This window comes from Lactuca saligna, chromosome 6, assembly GCF_052625555.1.
Source record: "Lactuca saligna cultivar CGN05327 chromosome 6, ASM5262555v1, whole genome shotgun sequence".
NCBI classification, from domain to species: domain Eukaryota; kingdom Viridiplantae; phylum Streptophyta; class Magnoliopsida; order Asterales; family Asteraceae; genus Lactuca; species Lactuca saligna.
In genome coordinates, this window is record NC_136422.1 from 2,535,523 (window position 1) to 2,551,706 (window position 16,184).

A 16,184-nucleotide genomic window follows, 5' to 3' on the forward strand; every position below is an offset into this window, starting at 1 on the left:
TGCGATTCATAAAAAAAATATAAGCTTAAACGCAATTGAAATTTGGATGTTATTATTTTTTTCTAGTTTTTTTTAATGTTTCACTTCATGTTTTTTTTAGGTTTTTAATGTAATTTTTAATTTCATGTTTTTTTTAGGATTTCTAAAATGTAAGTTGTAATTTTATGTTATTTTTAATTTAGGTATTGTTTTTATTAAAAAATGAAAAAACATCATAAATGGTCCCTGTGGTTACCCAAAATCTGAAGTTTAGTCCTCGTGGTTTAAAAACCTCATAGATGGTCCCTGTGTTTTCAAAACCTTTGATGTTTGGTCCTTTTTGGTAACTCCGTTAAATTTATCCGTTAACTGAAGGGTATTTTCATCATTTCACCACCACAGAGACCATTTATGATGTTTTCTTTTCTTTTATTTTTTTTAAATTAAAGTTAATCTCTCTCTCTCTCTCTCTCTCTCTCTCTCTCTCTCTTGATCGATCGATCGATCGATCGATCGAAACGTATAACCCTCCCTCTCGTTCGTATCTCACCAACTAATACCATCGTTTCCCAACCTCCTCTATCCTCCTCCTTATTCAAACCAAGAACCACCACCGCCTGCTACCTTTCCTCTCCACTCACCGCCGAGGACAAACACCACCAAGGGTGGTGTTCCTGTGGTGACCACCGAGAGGCACAATCACTTACTGTGGTGACCATTCATCGTGAAAAGAAACCCTAAAGTGATTGGGTCGACATGATCTTGACCACTGTCCAAGACAACGATCTAAAATTGATTTCATCATCGACGAGATCTTGAGTTGATTAGGAGAACGAAGGCAAAGATGGTATGGGAAAACACAATGATGGCGGCAATAACAAATAAGAAAGATGGATTGTCCAAGACACGTTGTTCTTACTTGATGTCGATTTTTGGATTTCTCGGTAGAGGCGAAGGCGGTGATCGGCGAATTACAGTTTCCTACCCTCCAGATTTAGCGATTGTTGTGGAATTCGTCTTGATTGTTACAATGGAGAGATCCGTTTTGGTGAAGATCATCCCTACATATACAAAAATCGATTTTAGGTTTAGGGTTCACATCAGAAATTGATTCAGATTAAGCAATGGTTGTGGAATCCATGTCCTTCCCTCTTTCTTGTCCTTAAAATCATAACATATTGTGTAATGGATAAATAGAGATTTCATCAGGTTTGTTTAAGATTTTTTTTCTGGGATTTTCATTATAAATCAAGAACCATAAGTATAAATTTCACTCTGGTTTTGGTTTCCTTTTGATTTGGTGCAGGTGTTGGCGATGGTAGTTATCGATGGGCGATGGTGGTTATCGGATCTGATAGGTTTCCTATTCTAATTTTGATTTTGATAACTTATGTGATTTAGGGTAAGGGTAAATGATGAAGGAGATAAGAGGGTTGATTCGACTAAAGATGAAGATGGGTCTAAGGGGAGAGAGAGAGAGAGAGAGAGAGAGAGAGAGATTAAATTTAATTTAAAAAATAAAAGAAAAAGAAAACATCATAAATGGTCCATGTGGTGGTGAAATGACGAAAATATTCTTCAGTTAACAGACAAACTTAACGGAGTTAGCAAAAAGACCAAACATCAAAAGTTTTGAAAACACAGAACTTCAGATTTTGGGTAATCACAGGGACCATTAATGATGTTTTTCTTTAAAAAATTGAAATTTAAAAAAAAAAAAAAAAAAAAAAAAAAAAAAAAAAAAAAGATAAAACCATTTACCACACCCTAGTTCGTAGGTAAAATTTATATAAAATGTAATTTTATCATTCGCCAAAAATATATATTTTATTAAGATAGAGATTTCGTCGGCAATTCTAAAAAAAACATAAATTTATTAAAACTTAAAAGTGTGTTTTTCTTTTGTCATTTAAAAAAACGACATTGTATTTTCTTAAGATAATCAAAAATTGAAAAATATTTTTATGAGACGAGAAAGTAATAAATTATTATGATTTTGTTTTCGTGCTGTCCATGCGCATGGTCTTGGACTTGCCGTTCATTGATTTGTCTCTTTGTTAATTAAATTTGTTTCTAGTTCCAAATGAAACTATATGCCAAAAGATGAATCCTTTATTTAAAACAACGATTTTGCATTTCTATCTTCTCTCTAGTTATCAAAACCTATAGCTTGAAGCTCTCATATGGATTCAGTTGCTACAAAATCTGAAGCAAGTCTAAGAAGGCGTAACTCATTTAGCACGATAAGTGACGCATCAAGTACAATTGTGAAAAGACGGCGTAGATGTCCGTCTATGCTAGCATTGAATGATCACAAGACCAACAACGAGGGAAACCAGATTCAGACATCAACAACACCACTTGGTGATCAATCCAGTAACACTGTCACCACCACCACCCCAACCACTGTGAAGAGAAGCTCCAAGTATCGAGGAGTTAGCAGGTTTGTTTGGACACTTAACAGATAAAGTTCATGTCATAAATGGGCAAGGCAATTAGTATTATTTTTCTCACTAGTTAACATTGTTTTATCACTATTGTAAAAAAAAAAAAAAAAAAAAAAAAAAAAAAAAAAAAAAAAGTATTATCAGAGGGTAAGCAGCTCAAACTTTGTGTTTATAAAAATCTTATTTTTATAGTATTTTCCGCACAATCTTCCAATTATTTATTTCCAGTGGTCCATTATTTTAAATAATGGTACTTTGTAATAAATAGATAAATAATAGTTCCTTGCCCATTTAAGATATTAACCCTTACATATATAAAAAAAAAACGCTAAAGGGATGTTTTTTTTTCAAGAAACGTCGAGGTGGGGTGCCTCGCATTATGGACAGTTGCCCCCTCGTAAACTACAATAAGTTAAAAAGTCATGTATATGGTTTAAGGTTTTTTTTTTCAAAATTTCGTAGATAACTATGTTCATTTTTTTGTTAATCTCATTTTCGTCATAACTTGAAGAGAAAAAATATTACTTGTTCACCCATGGTCAACGGGATGGTTGTTTTTTTTAACGTGGGAAGTTTTCTTGACAATGACATTTAAAACTTCTTGATGTGTTAAGATTCCAACAAACTTTTGTTTTGTGAATTAATGATTGAATAACGGTTTTTATGAATTTATAGGCATCGATGGACGGGAAGATACGAGGCTCATTTATGGGACAAAGGGTCGTGGAATGCGACACAAAAGAAGAAAGGAAAACAAGGTTTGTTATGTTGATCTTTATCAATGTTCACAAACTTGAGTCAAATTTAATTAAAGATAATGCAAAAAATTTGTCCATTTGTTTCCTTTACTATAAAGTTACTAATCCAGTTTCTTTATTCATATGTATATGTTGCAACTATTTGGATGAAGCAGTTTATCTTGGTAAGAAACTAATAAATCAACATCAAAAAAATATTTCATAGTCTTATTTCAAAACTACAAGAGAGTAAAATGCAAATGATTTGGATTTACAAAATCTGTTAATTAGGGGCATATGATGAAGAAGAATCTGCTGCAAGAGCCTATGATTTGGCTGCAATCAAGTATTGGGGAACCACAACTTTCACAAATTTCCAGGTTATTAATTCTTTTTTTTAAACAACAAATCTAATCCACTGTTAAACTACTTTTAATTTTAATTCCAAGTATATGCAGGTGACTGACTATGAGAAAGAATTGGAGATCATGGAGAACACAACCAAGGAGGAGTATTTAGCCACCTTGAGAAGGTAGTATATATATATATATATATATATATATATATATATATATATATATATATATATATATATATATATTCTAATAATTAAAATTTATATATGATACAAAATGATGAAACTGTCCTTCATTCACAGGAGAAGTAGTGGTTTCTCAAGAGGTGTATCAAAGTACAGAGGGGTTGCAAGGTGATCATTTTTTCTTAAAAAAAAAAAAAAAAAAAAAAAAAATTATTTTTTTCCAATTTAATCAAGATGCTATGATTTGATTAACCACTCCGCAGGCATCATCACAATGGTAGATGGGAAGCAAGGATAGGAAGGGTATTTGGCAATAAGTATCTTTACCTTGGCACTTATAGTGAGTTTCCAGTTTTACCCTTCACTTTAATTAATTAATGGTGATTTAAATAATTAGGACATTTGATCATCTTCAGGTACACAAGAGGAGGCTGCTCATGCATACGATATTGCAGCGATAGAATATAGAGGAATCAATGCAGTAACAAATTTCGATTTAAGCACATACATAAGATGGCTGAGAACCAGTTCCAATTCCGGTGGCGGCTCCTCCCAGGCACAAGACCAACCACCGCCGCCCACCACCAGCAGCCACCATGTGAATCCACTTATGGAGGAACCTGAACCTCAGTTTGCTTTCGGTTCCAGTTCCGGTTCATTACCATTAGCGATGACTCCTCAGAACCAACAACTCGTTGACACAAAGATGATGCTGCATGATTCCGATTCCAATCATAACGATTCATCATCACCTGCGCCGAGTGCTCTAAGCCTTCTTCTCAGGTCATCCATGTTTAAGGAACTCGTGGAAAAGAATTTGAATGCGGGGAATGAAGAAGAACATGAGACGAAGATGAAAACCGAAGGGAATGAATTTCGAGGGATGTTTTTCAACGGAATGTGTCCTTCAAAGGTGGGAATGGAATTGGATGAGAAAGACGAATTGCCGTTGTTTCGGAATCCAAACCAGTCGCTATGGAATGGTTCCTTGAACATGAACAAGTCTTCTAGGCATTAATTAACAACATTACAAGCTAGAAACATATAGATGACTACTTGTGTTTAATAAATAAAGGTTTTCAAGATTGTACACATGCATTACAAATAAAACTTCTTGGTGCAAAAGCGTCTATATAATAAATAATATACACGTACACCCTTCGAGAATTGGACATGAGTCCCAAGAGGGTTGACCAGGTCGTACGGGAGGGTCTTTTGTCCGATGATGCATCTTTTGGGGACTTGTTTCGCAAGACGCATTACGTATAGCAGTGTCATACATCGTTGTAAGCCTTGGGAACAAGTCCTACAAACAAAGACCATACTCATAGGCCTTGATGAGTGTACTTCATCTTATGTTGTGTCTTATACTACATACATACATAGGTTACTAGACGTATAGTCTACTTATTTGTAGTCAAACGAGTACATTATAACCACATTCGTAGTTTGTACCTTCGGTGCCCAAAAATTTTCAACAATGACCATTTATTCCATAGAAGTTAGGTTTTCATTATTTAGATAAAATTGGACTAATATTAGATTATTTGGTTTGTTTATTTGGATTTTTAGATTGTTTTTTTTTTTTTTTTATCAAAATCTAATTATTATTTTGGATTTTAAGTTGGTCTTGGTTTATAAAATAGAAATTGAATAGTCCGAAAAAACATAATAGCATTTTATTATTTAATTATTTATTTTAACATATATCTTCAATTATTTATTGATTTAGTAAATTATTTTTTCATATGAATTTAAAAAGTTCCACCTAATAAAAAAAGTTAATAGTTATTTTTTCTATAAAGTATTAAACTATAATCTATTTTATTGGTAGTTTATGAGTTTTAATCCACAACAAAATAATTTGTTTCTGTTTATTCTATAAATTTAGTTAATATTCTATTTCTATGTGTTTTGAAAAGTTATGGCTTTTGAAAACTGAATTGTAATTTGGTTGGATCTGATTAGATTTAAATTTAGTCTGGATTATTCATATTTATGTCTTGAAACCGAAATCAACTTGGATTCATTTGATCGGATCAGATAAAACTGATACATCCAAGCGAACACCCATAGGCAAAGGGTCTATGTAGAATACTAATGCAACAGTATTAATAAAACATAATAAAAAATTTAAAGGTGATAAGAGTCTATACAACAAATGTTGTGTATAAAAAGTATTGTGGGATTAATAATATATAATCAGTCATGTGCTATTACATGACTGGTTATATTTTGTGTATTTTTATATACTTCTATTATTTTTATTTGAATTGTTAACACATTTTATATTTTGTGCCGCATTAAACCATTTCTTTTTATCAATTGTTTCATGTACCATGTCACAATAAATGCTAAGGATGTCAATTTATGACACGATACGACAAAATACACAAAACGAAATGCAATCGAGACGAAATCGAAATTCAAATTCGTGTTCGTGTCAAGATTAAAAAACACGATGTCGTGTCGTGTCGTGTTCGTGTTCATAATTGACACGAAATTGACACGGTTAAGCATGTGGTTGTCGTGTTTTTCATGTTTGTCGTGTTATATATCTTTAAGTATGAATGAAATACACTAATAGTTATGTAATATTATCTTTATCGTGTCGTGTCGTGTTGTGTTTTATTTAGTTCGTTTTCGTGTTAATGAAAAAAAACACGACATCGTGTCTTCGTGTCATCCAAAACTTTGTCGTGTCGTGTCGTGTCGTGTCGTGTCGTGTCGGACAAAAACTAGACACGATTGCCCCCAATTTAACAACCCTAATAAATGCCAAAGTTAGATTCTATTGTTTTAGAAATATACTATCTTTCGATCATAACACTTTGTAAAAGAAACATATCGTCTAAAATAAGTATTCATCAGTGTAGTTTTATGCGGGTCCATCACTAGTGTGTGTGTGTGTGTGTGTGTGTGTGTGTGTATACATATATATATATAGAGAGAGAGAGAGAGAGAGAGATCATTCTTAATAAATGAATGTTTTTTTTGCTACATATCAATCTCTCATGAGTTTTGACACTTGTCATTTTGTGGTAATTTTAAAATAAATATTATCCACTTGTAAATTTTTTGTTTGTTTTATTTTTTAAAATTAAAGTCATATACTTATATATGTAAATTATTAAATATCATATATATGATATTAAATTGTAATAAAAACGTTTCTTCTTTTTTTTATTTTAAAGTTGTATATTAAAAAATATTTTATGTTGCTATTTTAATTTAATGTTTAACTTTTTTTTAAATCAACCCATGTAATATATATATATATATAATTAAGTTAGATATGATTGGTAGACTATGACTATGATTAGTTAGAAAGGTTTCCAATTGTAATTTTAGAATTCATGTATAAATCTGACCACATGTAATGAGAAAGTCATGACGTTTAACCCATGCAATATCTATCAATGGTAGATAACAAAATCATTATCAGTTACAATGGAATGTGATTTTCAAAGGATGGAATGGAATTGGACAAAAAAACTGAAGTCACCATATTGTTTCAAAATCCAAATCAGTCAACTGGTTCATTGAACATGAACAAGTCCCCTCTAAACATTAACCATAAATAAACGTTTTCACTATTCTACATGTTACAAATATGATGAGGGGCAATATCGTCTTTATATCAATTTGACCGTATGTCTCCTGGTCAACATTCTTGATTGTAATTGTTTCTCTGGATCTAAATTCTCAGCAATCTCCTTTACACCATCAAGAGAAAGAATTCCACCAGATGAGAGATGACCATCAAACGACTTCCCAGCAAGCTTAAACTGTTTCTATAATTATAATACAAAAAAAATTATAAAAACTGTGGGAATATTCCATTAAATTTTTTTTAAAAATAAAGTCAAACCTGTGCAGTGCCAGATAACTTGTTTCCATCGGCCATATTGCAGAGGTACCACACTCCAAGATTAGTCATATCTTGTTTTTCTTCCAACGTCATTATCTTCCCATTCTGCAAACCAATTAACAAGAACCAAAATTTATAAAAAGCAACAGGAAATGTGAATTAACAAAAGCTTTATACGGCTTTTTTTTTTTTTTTTTAAAAAAGAAGACTCACCAAACCAGATATCATCTTATTTAGTGAATCCAAATCATACCCTATTTGGGAAACATCAGCACGAACATCAGTCACCTGTTGTACAAATTCAACAAATCCATTATATATTTATATTATTATTATATAAAACCATGTAATGTAATATTCATGTTCAACAAATGTACCTCGTTTTTAATTAGTTTTGATATTTCAACTTGATCATCCAATTTCCCATCCAAATTCTCAATCCTCTGGGTTAAGTGCCTCTTTGCTGCCTGATTAAACAAAACCCAAAAACAGTATTAAATAAAATAAAAAGTATGAATGTAGACATGATATGAGGTAATTAAAAAGAACAACAGTTTTTTATGCTTAAAAACTTACAGCGAGAGCATCTGTAACTTGTTCTAGATTTTTTGTCAAATTTGACACTGCATTTGCCATGTTACTCTTGGTGACATACATGAGGTCTGAAAATGAAACGCCCTAAACACAAGATTTGAGAGAAAAAAAAATGTCAAAAATTTGACATAATGTTTGACAAATGAATTAAAAAACATTTTTTGTGTGAATCAAAAGTCAAAACAAAGCAATAAGCATATACCTTCCACCACATGTAGCCATAGCCCACTGCCCCTAATGCAGCAACAGGTGCCACCATAGATGTTATATTACCTATATTTTATTGTAAGATGTAAGATTTACATTACAAAAAAAAAATGGAAATAAGAATCTAACCAAAAAGTGACTTTTTCAATGCCTTTGAAACAGTGTACAACATACCACTACAACCCCCATTTAAAACAGTGATTTGATTTTGACGTGAAGAAGCTAGCTGTCTAACTTCCATTGCTAACCTTCGAACCTGTTTTTTTTTTCTTTCAGAATCAAATTCAATTACCATATACTTGTAAACAACGTATAGAAAAGTTGAAATTTTGTAATTGCTTTATTGAAAACTAAAATTTTACATTAACAGCTTGTGGATAAAGCAATACCTGGCTAGCAATGGCATCTGAATAATCACCTTCAGCTCCATCTCCTTGTTTTCCCTCATATCCTTTCACTAAACCCTGCCCAATTTAAACTCTATTGGAATTAAAACCTAATCAGAGCTTCAAATTTTGGTCTTTGGAAAACTGAATCACTTGAGATCACATGTATGTCAAATGGGTATCGTTTACCTGAAGTTCGCCCAATACATCAGAAAGCTTCCCGTTTTTAAACAGCAATGTACCAGTGTACCCTGCAGACAAAGCAGATCCATATGTGGATCAAATTAACGACTCTCGTACACATTATATCTCTCGAACTCACAACCTAATGATTGTATAGATTTAACTAGCACCATTGGCGCAAAAACCACTGTATAAGCTCACGAACTGGGGCATGGAAGGTAATATATATATATATATATATATATATATATATATATATATATATATATATATATATATATATATGATCGACTTGATTAGCATATATGCAGTTGAAGATTATAAATAGGTATGGAATAGATGGAGGAGTATGATTGTGTAAAGAAAAAGAAACCTGTTCCTACTAAGATGATGATCTTATAAAACCCCATGCCAGCATGCGTCGCCATAGCCGCTGTGGAATCCTACAGGAACGAAATCAAACCCTCGTTTGTGTCTGATGAAGAACACTGACCGCTGTTCTAACACCATGCCAAAACGTCGTCGTCAAAGGTTTAGCAGCAGCCGCGTGATAGATCCACAATGTTTGGGCCGACTAATTGAACCTGGGCCTAAATTTTTCGGGCTTTCTTGTTTGTGTTGTTTGAAGGAAGTAAAAGCATAATTTTAAAGATTTATTATTTGAGCTATTTATATTCCCTGAAGTGTAATATGCATTTGATCTCTTTTTTATTATTTATAGAAAAATGATCATCCATCAACAAGATAGTACCTCGCGAGTTCGTAAGGAGGGTCCACTTTGCCATAAAGTAACCTCGCAAGATCTTTTTTGATGTCCTAATATTTATTATTTAGCAAATGATAGCTCTTATCTATTAATCTGTGAGTTTTACCCAGTTTAAATGATAAATGCGTGCTGATTGGCAGCCTTTATATGATAAACTGTCTTTTCATAAACCATGTTGATATTATGTAGAGAAACTTATATTAATTATATGAAATGATCCATCATCCATGAATATAAAAGAAGAGGTGGATAAAATCTTTAATGTTGCAGAAGGCAAACAAGCAAATTAAAATGATCCATAAACGTTGAAGAAGAGTTGGATAAATCTTTAATGTTGTAAGAAAGGACCAACAAGCAACTTATAAAGATTTATATCCATCATTTGTAGTGAAAGAGCAATTGAGCAACGATTAACTAACTACTAGCTACATGTGATATTATAAAAGGACAAAAACAACATATAATGTTGGACAAAACAATAGTATATGATTAGTGAAACTGTTTGCTATTTTCATTGTAGAACATATATTATTCCACAACAAAAATGGAAAAACAACCCATTGCCATTGACACACTTCTGGCGATTTTCATTCCTATTAACTACAACAGAACAAAGGATTTGGAAGATATTTTTTCACTTTGATTTACTCTCAGAAAGGAACAATAACAACCATGAAAATCCACAAGAACAAATACTACCCATGAGCCAACCATTGCATTATATCATTACGAACAACTCCATTAAACCCAAAACTCTTCTTGCTGCTTGAAACCAATTCTCTGTACTGCATATTACTCGCAACAAGCTCTCGACGCCTCAACAACTTGGCAATAGTCGGATATGTTGTAAGCCAAAGATTTCTCGACGATGTAACAAGGCGCCTTCCAGATTCTCGATACCCAAATCCTCCTCTACTTTTCTGTTGAAATGATTCTATCAACTGCATGTTTCTGTTTGGCATTCTCATCGTGTTCCTCCCATATGGAGCAAAACTTCCAGCTCGAATCTGGGCCACCGGTTCCATCTTCTCAAGCCACTTGAGAATCCAATTGCCCAGATTCCGACCCATTTCAATGTCTCTCCGTTGTACCTCGCGATGAACCTTCAGTGTTGCATCAAATACAGTTCGAGTTTTCCTGTTATACAACAGATTTATAATCAAATTGAGTAATTGACCACAAAACCTAATCGACGGTCGATAGAATTTGTAAATATCAAAAGCTAAAGATTGAGAGATAGACACCTGTGGAGGAATTGACGGATCTTGGGGTGTTTAGGGCTAACAAGACGACGTTGAATGTGAAGAGCAAGCCTGTATGTTCTCTTTAACCCTAAGAAATACGCCGTCCCTAATGTAATTTCCCATAGCACCATTGTTATGCAACAAGATCTTGGCTGAATTCTGTCTATGTAGTAGAAATAGAATAGCGTCCCATGACTTTTCTTTCCCTGTTTCGTTTTCCCCAAGCCAACTTCGTCACTGCTTACAAACGTCCATGTCTTTGTAATTTGCGTTAACACTAAACGATTTTGTTGAAGCTTGGTTTATTGGACACTATCGCTACTTACTAAAGTCCACAAAAGGGGCCCAAAGTCGCAAAAGCCCGTTCTCCAGACTTGTTACATTTTCCTTAATTGGATATTCATCTTTAAAACAAAAGGTTGTTGGGTGTGGTTCTAACTTGTAACACAATACAGTATAATCTATTCCACCTCTTCGCCATCATCACACCACATCAGCTCCACATGAATGGGGCATGATGATCACTTGAGTGATGGGTGTGAAGAAGAAGCAATCGAGGAAGGAAGAAAGAACGAGAAAAGGTGGTCAGGAAGGGGAATTAGGATGCTCGTGGGGAGCCACTCAATATTAGCATCATTTGAGAGGGGTTGGTGTTCACTAGAGTGATGGGTGGCTAAAGAAGGATCGGGTTGCATGATGCCTATTTTGTCGGGTCGTTTCATAGATATAGTTGGCCCTGGACGAAAAGAAAAAAAAATAAGTTCCCAAAAGTCATAAATATGATAAATATTAAATCGAAAATAGAAAAATCGTTATAAAATTCACTATTAATATTAAAAAAACATAAATATAATCACAACGTTACAAAAACAACTAACTTAAAGAAAAAGATTTCTCTTAGCATTTTTAATTAGGTTAAATTCTATATATCATATATTCTATGAATTTTGGGCCCCTGAAAGACATGGGCCCTAGGCGACCACCCGTGTTGTCCACCGTCTGGACCAGGCCTGCATATTGTATTGTCTTAGGCCCAATGTTATATCCTTCCCACACAAACATGGATGTCCTACTTGGCATTTACATCCTATATAGAGTGATCATTCTTTATTTTCTCTTGTTTTTTGGTTTTATTTGTATTTAAAAAATGGGTAAAAATGATAGATGGTATACCTTTGCTTCCGAACACTCCTTAGAAGAGATTTGATTTGAAGGAATGTGAGAAACGGAGACAACGATTTGACTATTAACATCCTAATTGGCATGCATCAATGTAAAATAAAACTATTGAATCACAAGTGACTCACACCCTTTATCAATATGGGAGGGATCGCTTAATCAACATCGATCTCGATTACTGATAAATACTTAGGTTTACAGGGTGGCACCAATTCTCGCATAAAATTGATCAAAAGTCGAATTAATCACACATATAAATATGAGACAAAAGTTAGAGGAAAGGGATGTTGTGCTGAGTGCGGACATAATAAGTGATAGATTAAAGAACATTTCAAAATCATAAATTTATAATTAGATAACTATTGAAATCATGAATATCTATAACTATATATTTGTTGTAGATATTATTTTTATTACAATATTACATGTTAACTAAACACCATTTATATCGGTTTAAAAAAATTTAAAATTCAAAAACAAATTTGTAAATTATTTTATGATTATAAAAAATTAAATACATAACAATCATAACTATATATGGTTAAACGGAGTGGTCGATGGCATCCACTCCACCTAGATATAATCATGTCATGGCATTTCAATATCATCTTCATTAAGTGGCGTTGATTGCAAAGGTATGGAGGGTGTGATGCAGGTGCTCATCGGTCAAAGCATGTTATCGACGTATGTCAACATCATCAGATGGTGACTAATGTCAGCATCATGTGACAAATTGGATGCTCCACACCCTTTTTTCTAAGGCCAAGTGGTATACTCTCAACGAAGTCGGTCGTAGTTGAGTTGGCTACGAACAACAGTCGTGCACACCACCCCGTTGCTTCGTGGTCAGCCGTTTTCATGTAGCTTCGTGTTCGGAATAACGAATGCAAACGTCCAATAAGATCATAGCCCACTTTGTCTAATTGTTTGTAGCCATTCAACGGCTAGTTTATTAAAAAAGAAATTAAACAAGTGGTAAACCAATTTATTCATCTATAAATACCACACTTTTACCCCTTATTTTTTACATCATTCTTTTATTTCTTTATACACAAACTACACATTAAATCTTCACGACTAAAACCATGGATCTCAATCAAAATAACCCTCCAAACTATAGAAATCCCAAACCTAATAACATTTTTGCATTAAATACAACCCTCGCCAATTGCCGACTATGGGCTCACCTCAAGACAGTTTTGTCAATTTGCTTCAAACGAGTTCCCCTATCCAACAAGTACCACTTTTCCAACAACAATATCAACCTTTTCCGACTTACCAACAACAACAAATGCAACACCAACACCAACAACTCCAACAACAAGCGTCACAACCACAACAACCATCACTTTCGCCGGATTTTATTTCGGAAACGCAATATTCACCGCCACCTCAACCAAAAAAGAAAAAAATGAAAAAAACTAGGCTGACCCACCACCACCCAAAAATGGGTCCCATGGACAAAAAAACAAAGAAGAAAAGTTAGCGGATGCATGGGAGTCTGGTTCCCAATATCCAATTGTAAGAGATAGTCAACCTTACAAAAGTTTTTGGGAGAAAGTTCAAGCCATTTTTTACGAGTTAATGGAAAATAAAACTCGAAATACCGATCAAATTACGTTGAAATGGCAAGATATTTCGATTGAACTGCATCGAGTTTGGGAGAAAGTTAAAGCCATTTTCTATGATGTGACACCCACCACATATGTGATATGTGATGAGTATAACGGATGGTTTAATAAATGATGTTTTCAAGAAAAAAAAATATCATACGATTGTGTTGACCAAGAAAATATCGACCGTGTCATTTGGTTTTGACTGCCTATCAAGATCAAAAGGAGGTTGTATTAGTGATTGTGCCTTGTTTGCCTAGTCATTAAAGTTCATTCGATTTTTCATTTTGAGTTTCATAATTTTTGTTCACAAAATAAAAAAGATTTTAAGAATAAAATATAGATTGAAAACGAAGCGTGTAAAATGTACAATTAGCTTTATCATGTGATCCACAATTTGACATTTAAAAAAGCTTATTTGATGGAGTAGAAGATTAGACTTGATTAATAACTTTATTAAAACTATTTTGGACTTTCATTTGCAATTATTGGACTAAACCTACAAAGTAATCAATACCTAGGGACGAATTCGTAATTTGCTCTTGTACTTTGTATACTTTTTCTTCAAAATTATTTATCACTTAATTGATCTTTATATTCATTATTTTTATATCTATTTATTTATTCTCACATTATGTAAAGTAAGATATGTATAATAAAAAAGAGAACAAATCAAATATAGTTATTATACTTATTTTAACCTTCAAACAACTATCATATTTATACAAATTTTAAAGAAATATATATGGTCATCATCACAACTCAACATGCAATACAATAGCTTTAAAATCAGATTAAAAATATTAGCAATATTTTAAGACTTAACAAGATTTGAATCTTGAAACATATTATATATATATATATATATATATATATATATATATATATATATATATATATATATATAAATTTCTCACATCAACCACTAAACTTCTATGGTTGGAACAATAATTATACATGCTCAAAATTTCCAAGTAACTTGTGACTATGGAGATGCATTCAACTTGAATGATTTCATAAAAACCAAACAAATATGTTGATTACATAGGGTTATGCACCGTTTAATATTCATTACTAAAAAGTAATAGTAGAAGCAAGCGAAAAGTAGCTTTTCGAAAGGATTAGATTCTTAAGGGTAGTTTTGTTAATTTGTAAACCTCAAGGGGTCTTGGGGAAAAGGTGAATACCAATAGACCCTACCATAATAATCTTAATTTCGTTGGGCACAACGGGCACAAAAAGGAAGAAAAAAAAGCAAAGCGCTTTAAAATACTCTCTCTCTCTCTCTCTCTCTCTCTCTCTCTCAAGTAAACATGCACCGTCAGTCACTAGGATCGCCTGCTTCAAAGCTTCTCACCCATGGAGTCATCTTCGCCGGCGCCGGAGTTATAAAGGACGACATTAGCAACAGTTTAATTACAGAAGACTTCCAGAATCACCGTAAGGACAAATCAGCATCGTCCTCCTCCGGCGCCTCCGACGTCGATGAAGAACACAAGTCACAGAAGCCTTATCAACAGAAATCAATCTTAATATCTTCTTCTACGAGACTAGTTCACCTGATTCCACTCCTCACGTTCTTATGCTTCCTAGTCCTCTACCTATCCTCCCACGATCCTTCCCGAAAAGGTAATTTTACATTGTAAATGGATTCACGACATTACTGCTAATTGCAAGTGTATTCTAATTTTTGGTGATTTCTCTGTATACCGTTAATTTACACTTCAGATTTAACTCCGTTTAGTGGATTCACAACGCTTTCATCTAAGAACGCCGACATAGGTACACTATCAAATTATACCGCAAATGTTGTTTGATTTACAATTACTTATAGATTTCAATCAGAAACATCTCCCCTCTTAGTTTGATTCAGTGAAATTTGTTTTTTTTTTTTCTGTAAAATTTGGCAGATTCAATTGACATCGGATTTCTGGAGATCGAGAAGAAGGATGTATTGGCGATCCGAAGCATGAGGAACTTGCAACAACAAGAAGGAGGACTTCGTCTCCATCGGAAATTCGGACATTAGACCCAAAACCTATACTTCTCCGCCGCCTCCTCCGTCGCTTCAAGCCTTCAGAGCTTCGCACGTGTGTAAAAGCTGAAAACCTTTGGTTATAATAGTATAGTACATTATAATTATAATTTATACATGCCGTTTCGACGTCGTTTTGTGCATGTGACTTTGGCATTTTCTGTAACCACAAATTCATCGATCCATTTTTTATTTAGAAAAAAAAAAAAAAACTGGGCGTACACTACACGGTGTGTGAATTGTGATGAATGCAATATGTGCAGCTAGCTAAAATGCGCACGTCTGAATGGTTTCAGACCATGGATCATCAAGGAGGGTGCTACGATGGCGCAATGTAGCGAATCAGCGCATATTATCGTAGAAAAGATGCGATTATGCCTCGAAAAAGAGAAAGTAAGTTAA

General features: G+C 33.5%; 4 protein-coding genes across 4 annotated transcripts; 2 read left to right on the forward strand and 2 right to left on the reverse strand.

Annotated features, from left to right (window-relative positions):
* The first annotated feature begins 823 nt into the window (after positions 1–823).
* Positions 824–4,751, forward strand: LOC145000742 (uncharacterized). The gene is made up of 11 exons (XM_078960012.1): positions 824–1,072; positions 1,177–1,188; positions 1,286–1,337; positions 2,173–2,422; positions 3,102–3,184; positions 3,340–3,348; positions 3,455–3,543; positions 3,622–3,695; positions 3,822–3,872; positions 3,968–4,044; positions 4,121–4,751. Exons 1-11 carry the CDS (start codon positions 824–826, stop codon positions 4,720–4,722), a joined length of 1,548 nt encoding a protein of 515 aa, XP_078816138.1. The 3' UTR covers positions 4,723–4,751.
* Positions 4,752–7,162: 2,411 nt separating this feature from the next.
* On the reverse strand, positions 7,163–9,476 carry LOC145001717 (uncharacterized). Its single transcript, XM_078961064.1, has 10 exons — positions 9,319–9,476; positions 8,952–9,013; positions 8,766–8,840; positions 8,551–8,632; positions 8,372–8,442; positions 8,152–8,253; positions 7,953–8,042; positions 7,789–7,863; positions 7,576–7,680; positions 7,163–7,498 (listed from the first exon to the last, which is right to left on the reverse strand). Exons 1-10 carry the CDS (start codon positions 9,371–9,373, stop codon positions 7,340–7,342), a joined length of 876 nt encoding a protein of 291 aa, XP_078817190.1. The 5' UTR covers positions 9,374–9,476; the 3' UTR covers positions 7,163–7,339.
* Positions 9,477–10,177: 701 nt separating this feature from the next.
* Positions 10,178–11,233, reverse strand: LOC145003498 (uncharacterized). Its single transcript, XM_078962628.1, has 2 exons — positions 10,956–11,233; positions 10,178–10,848 (listed from the first exon to the last, which is right to left on the reverse strand). The coding sequence occupies exons 1-2, from the start codon at positions 11,084–11,086 to the stop codon at positions 10,407–10,409; spliced, it is 573 nt and encodes a 190-aa protein (XP_078818754.1). The 5' UTR covers positions 11,087–11,233; the 3' UTR covers positions 10,178–10,406.
* A 3,748-nt stretch (positions 11,234–14,981) lies between these two features.
* Positions 14,982–15,925, forward strand: LOC144999658 (ribosome maturation factor). The gene is made up of 3 exons (XM_078958784.1): positions 14,982–15,376; positions 15,476–15,529; positions 15,658–15,925. Exons 1-3 carry the CDS (start codon positions 15,061–15,063, stop codon positions 15,774–15,776), a joined length of 489 nt encoding a protein of 162 aa, XP_078814910.1. The 5' UTR covers positions 14,982–15,060; the 3' UTR covers positions 15,777–15,925.
* Positions 15,926–16,184: the final 259 nt, after the last annotated feature.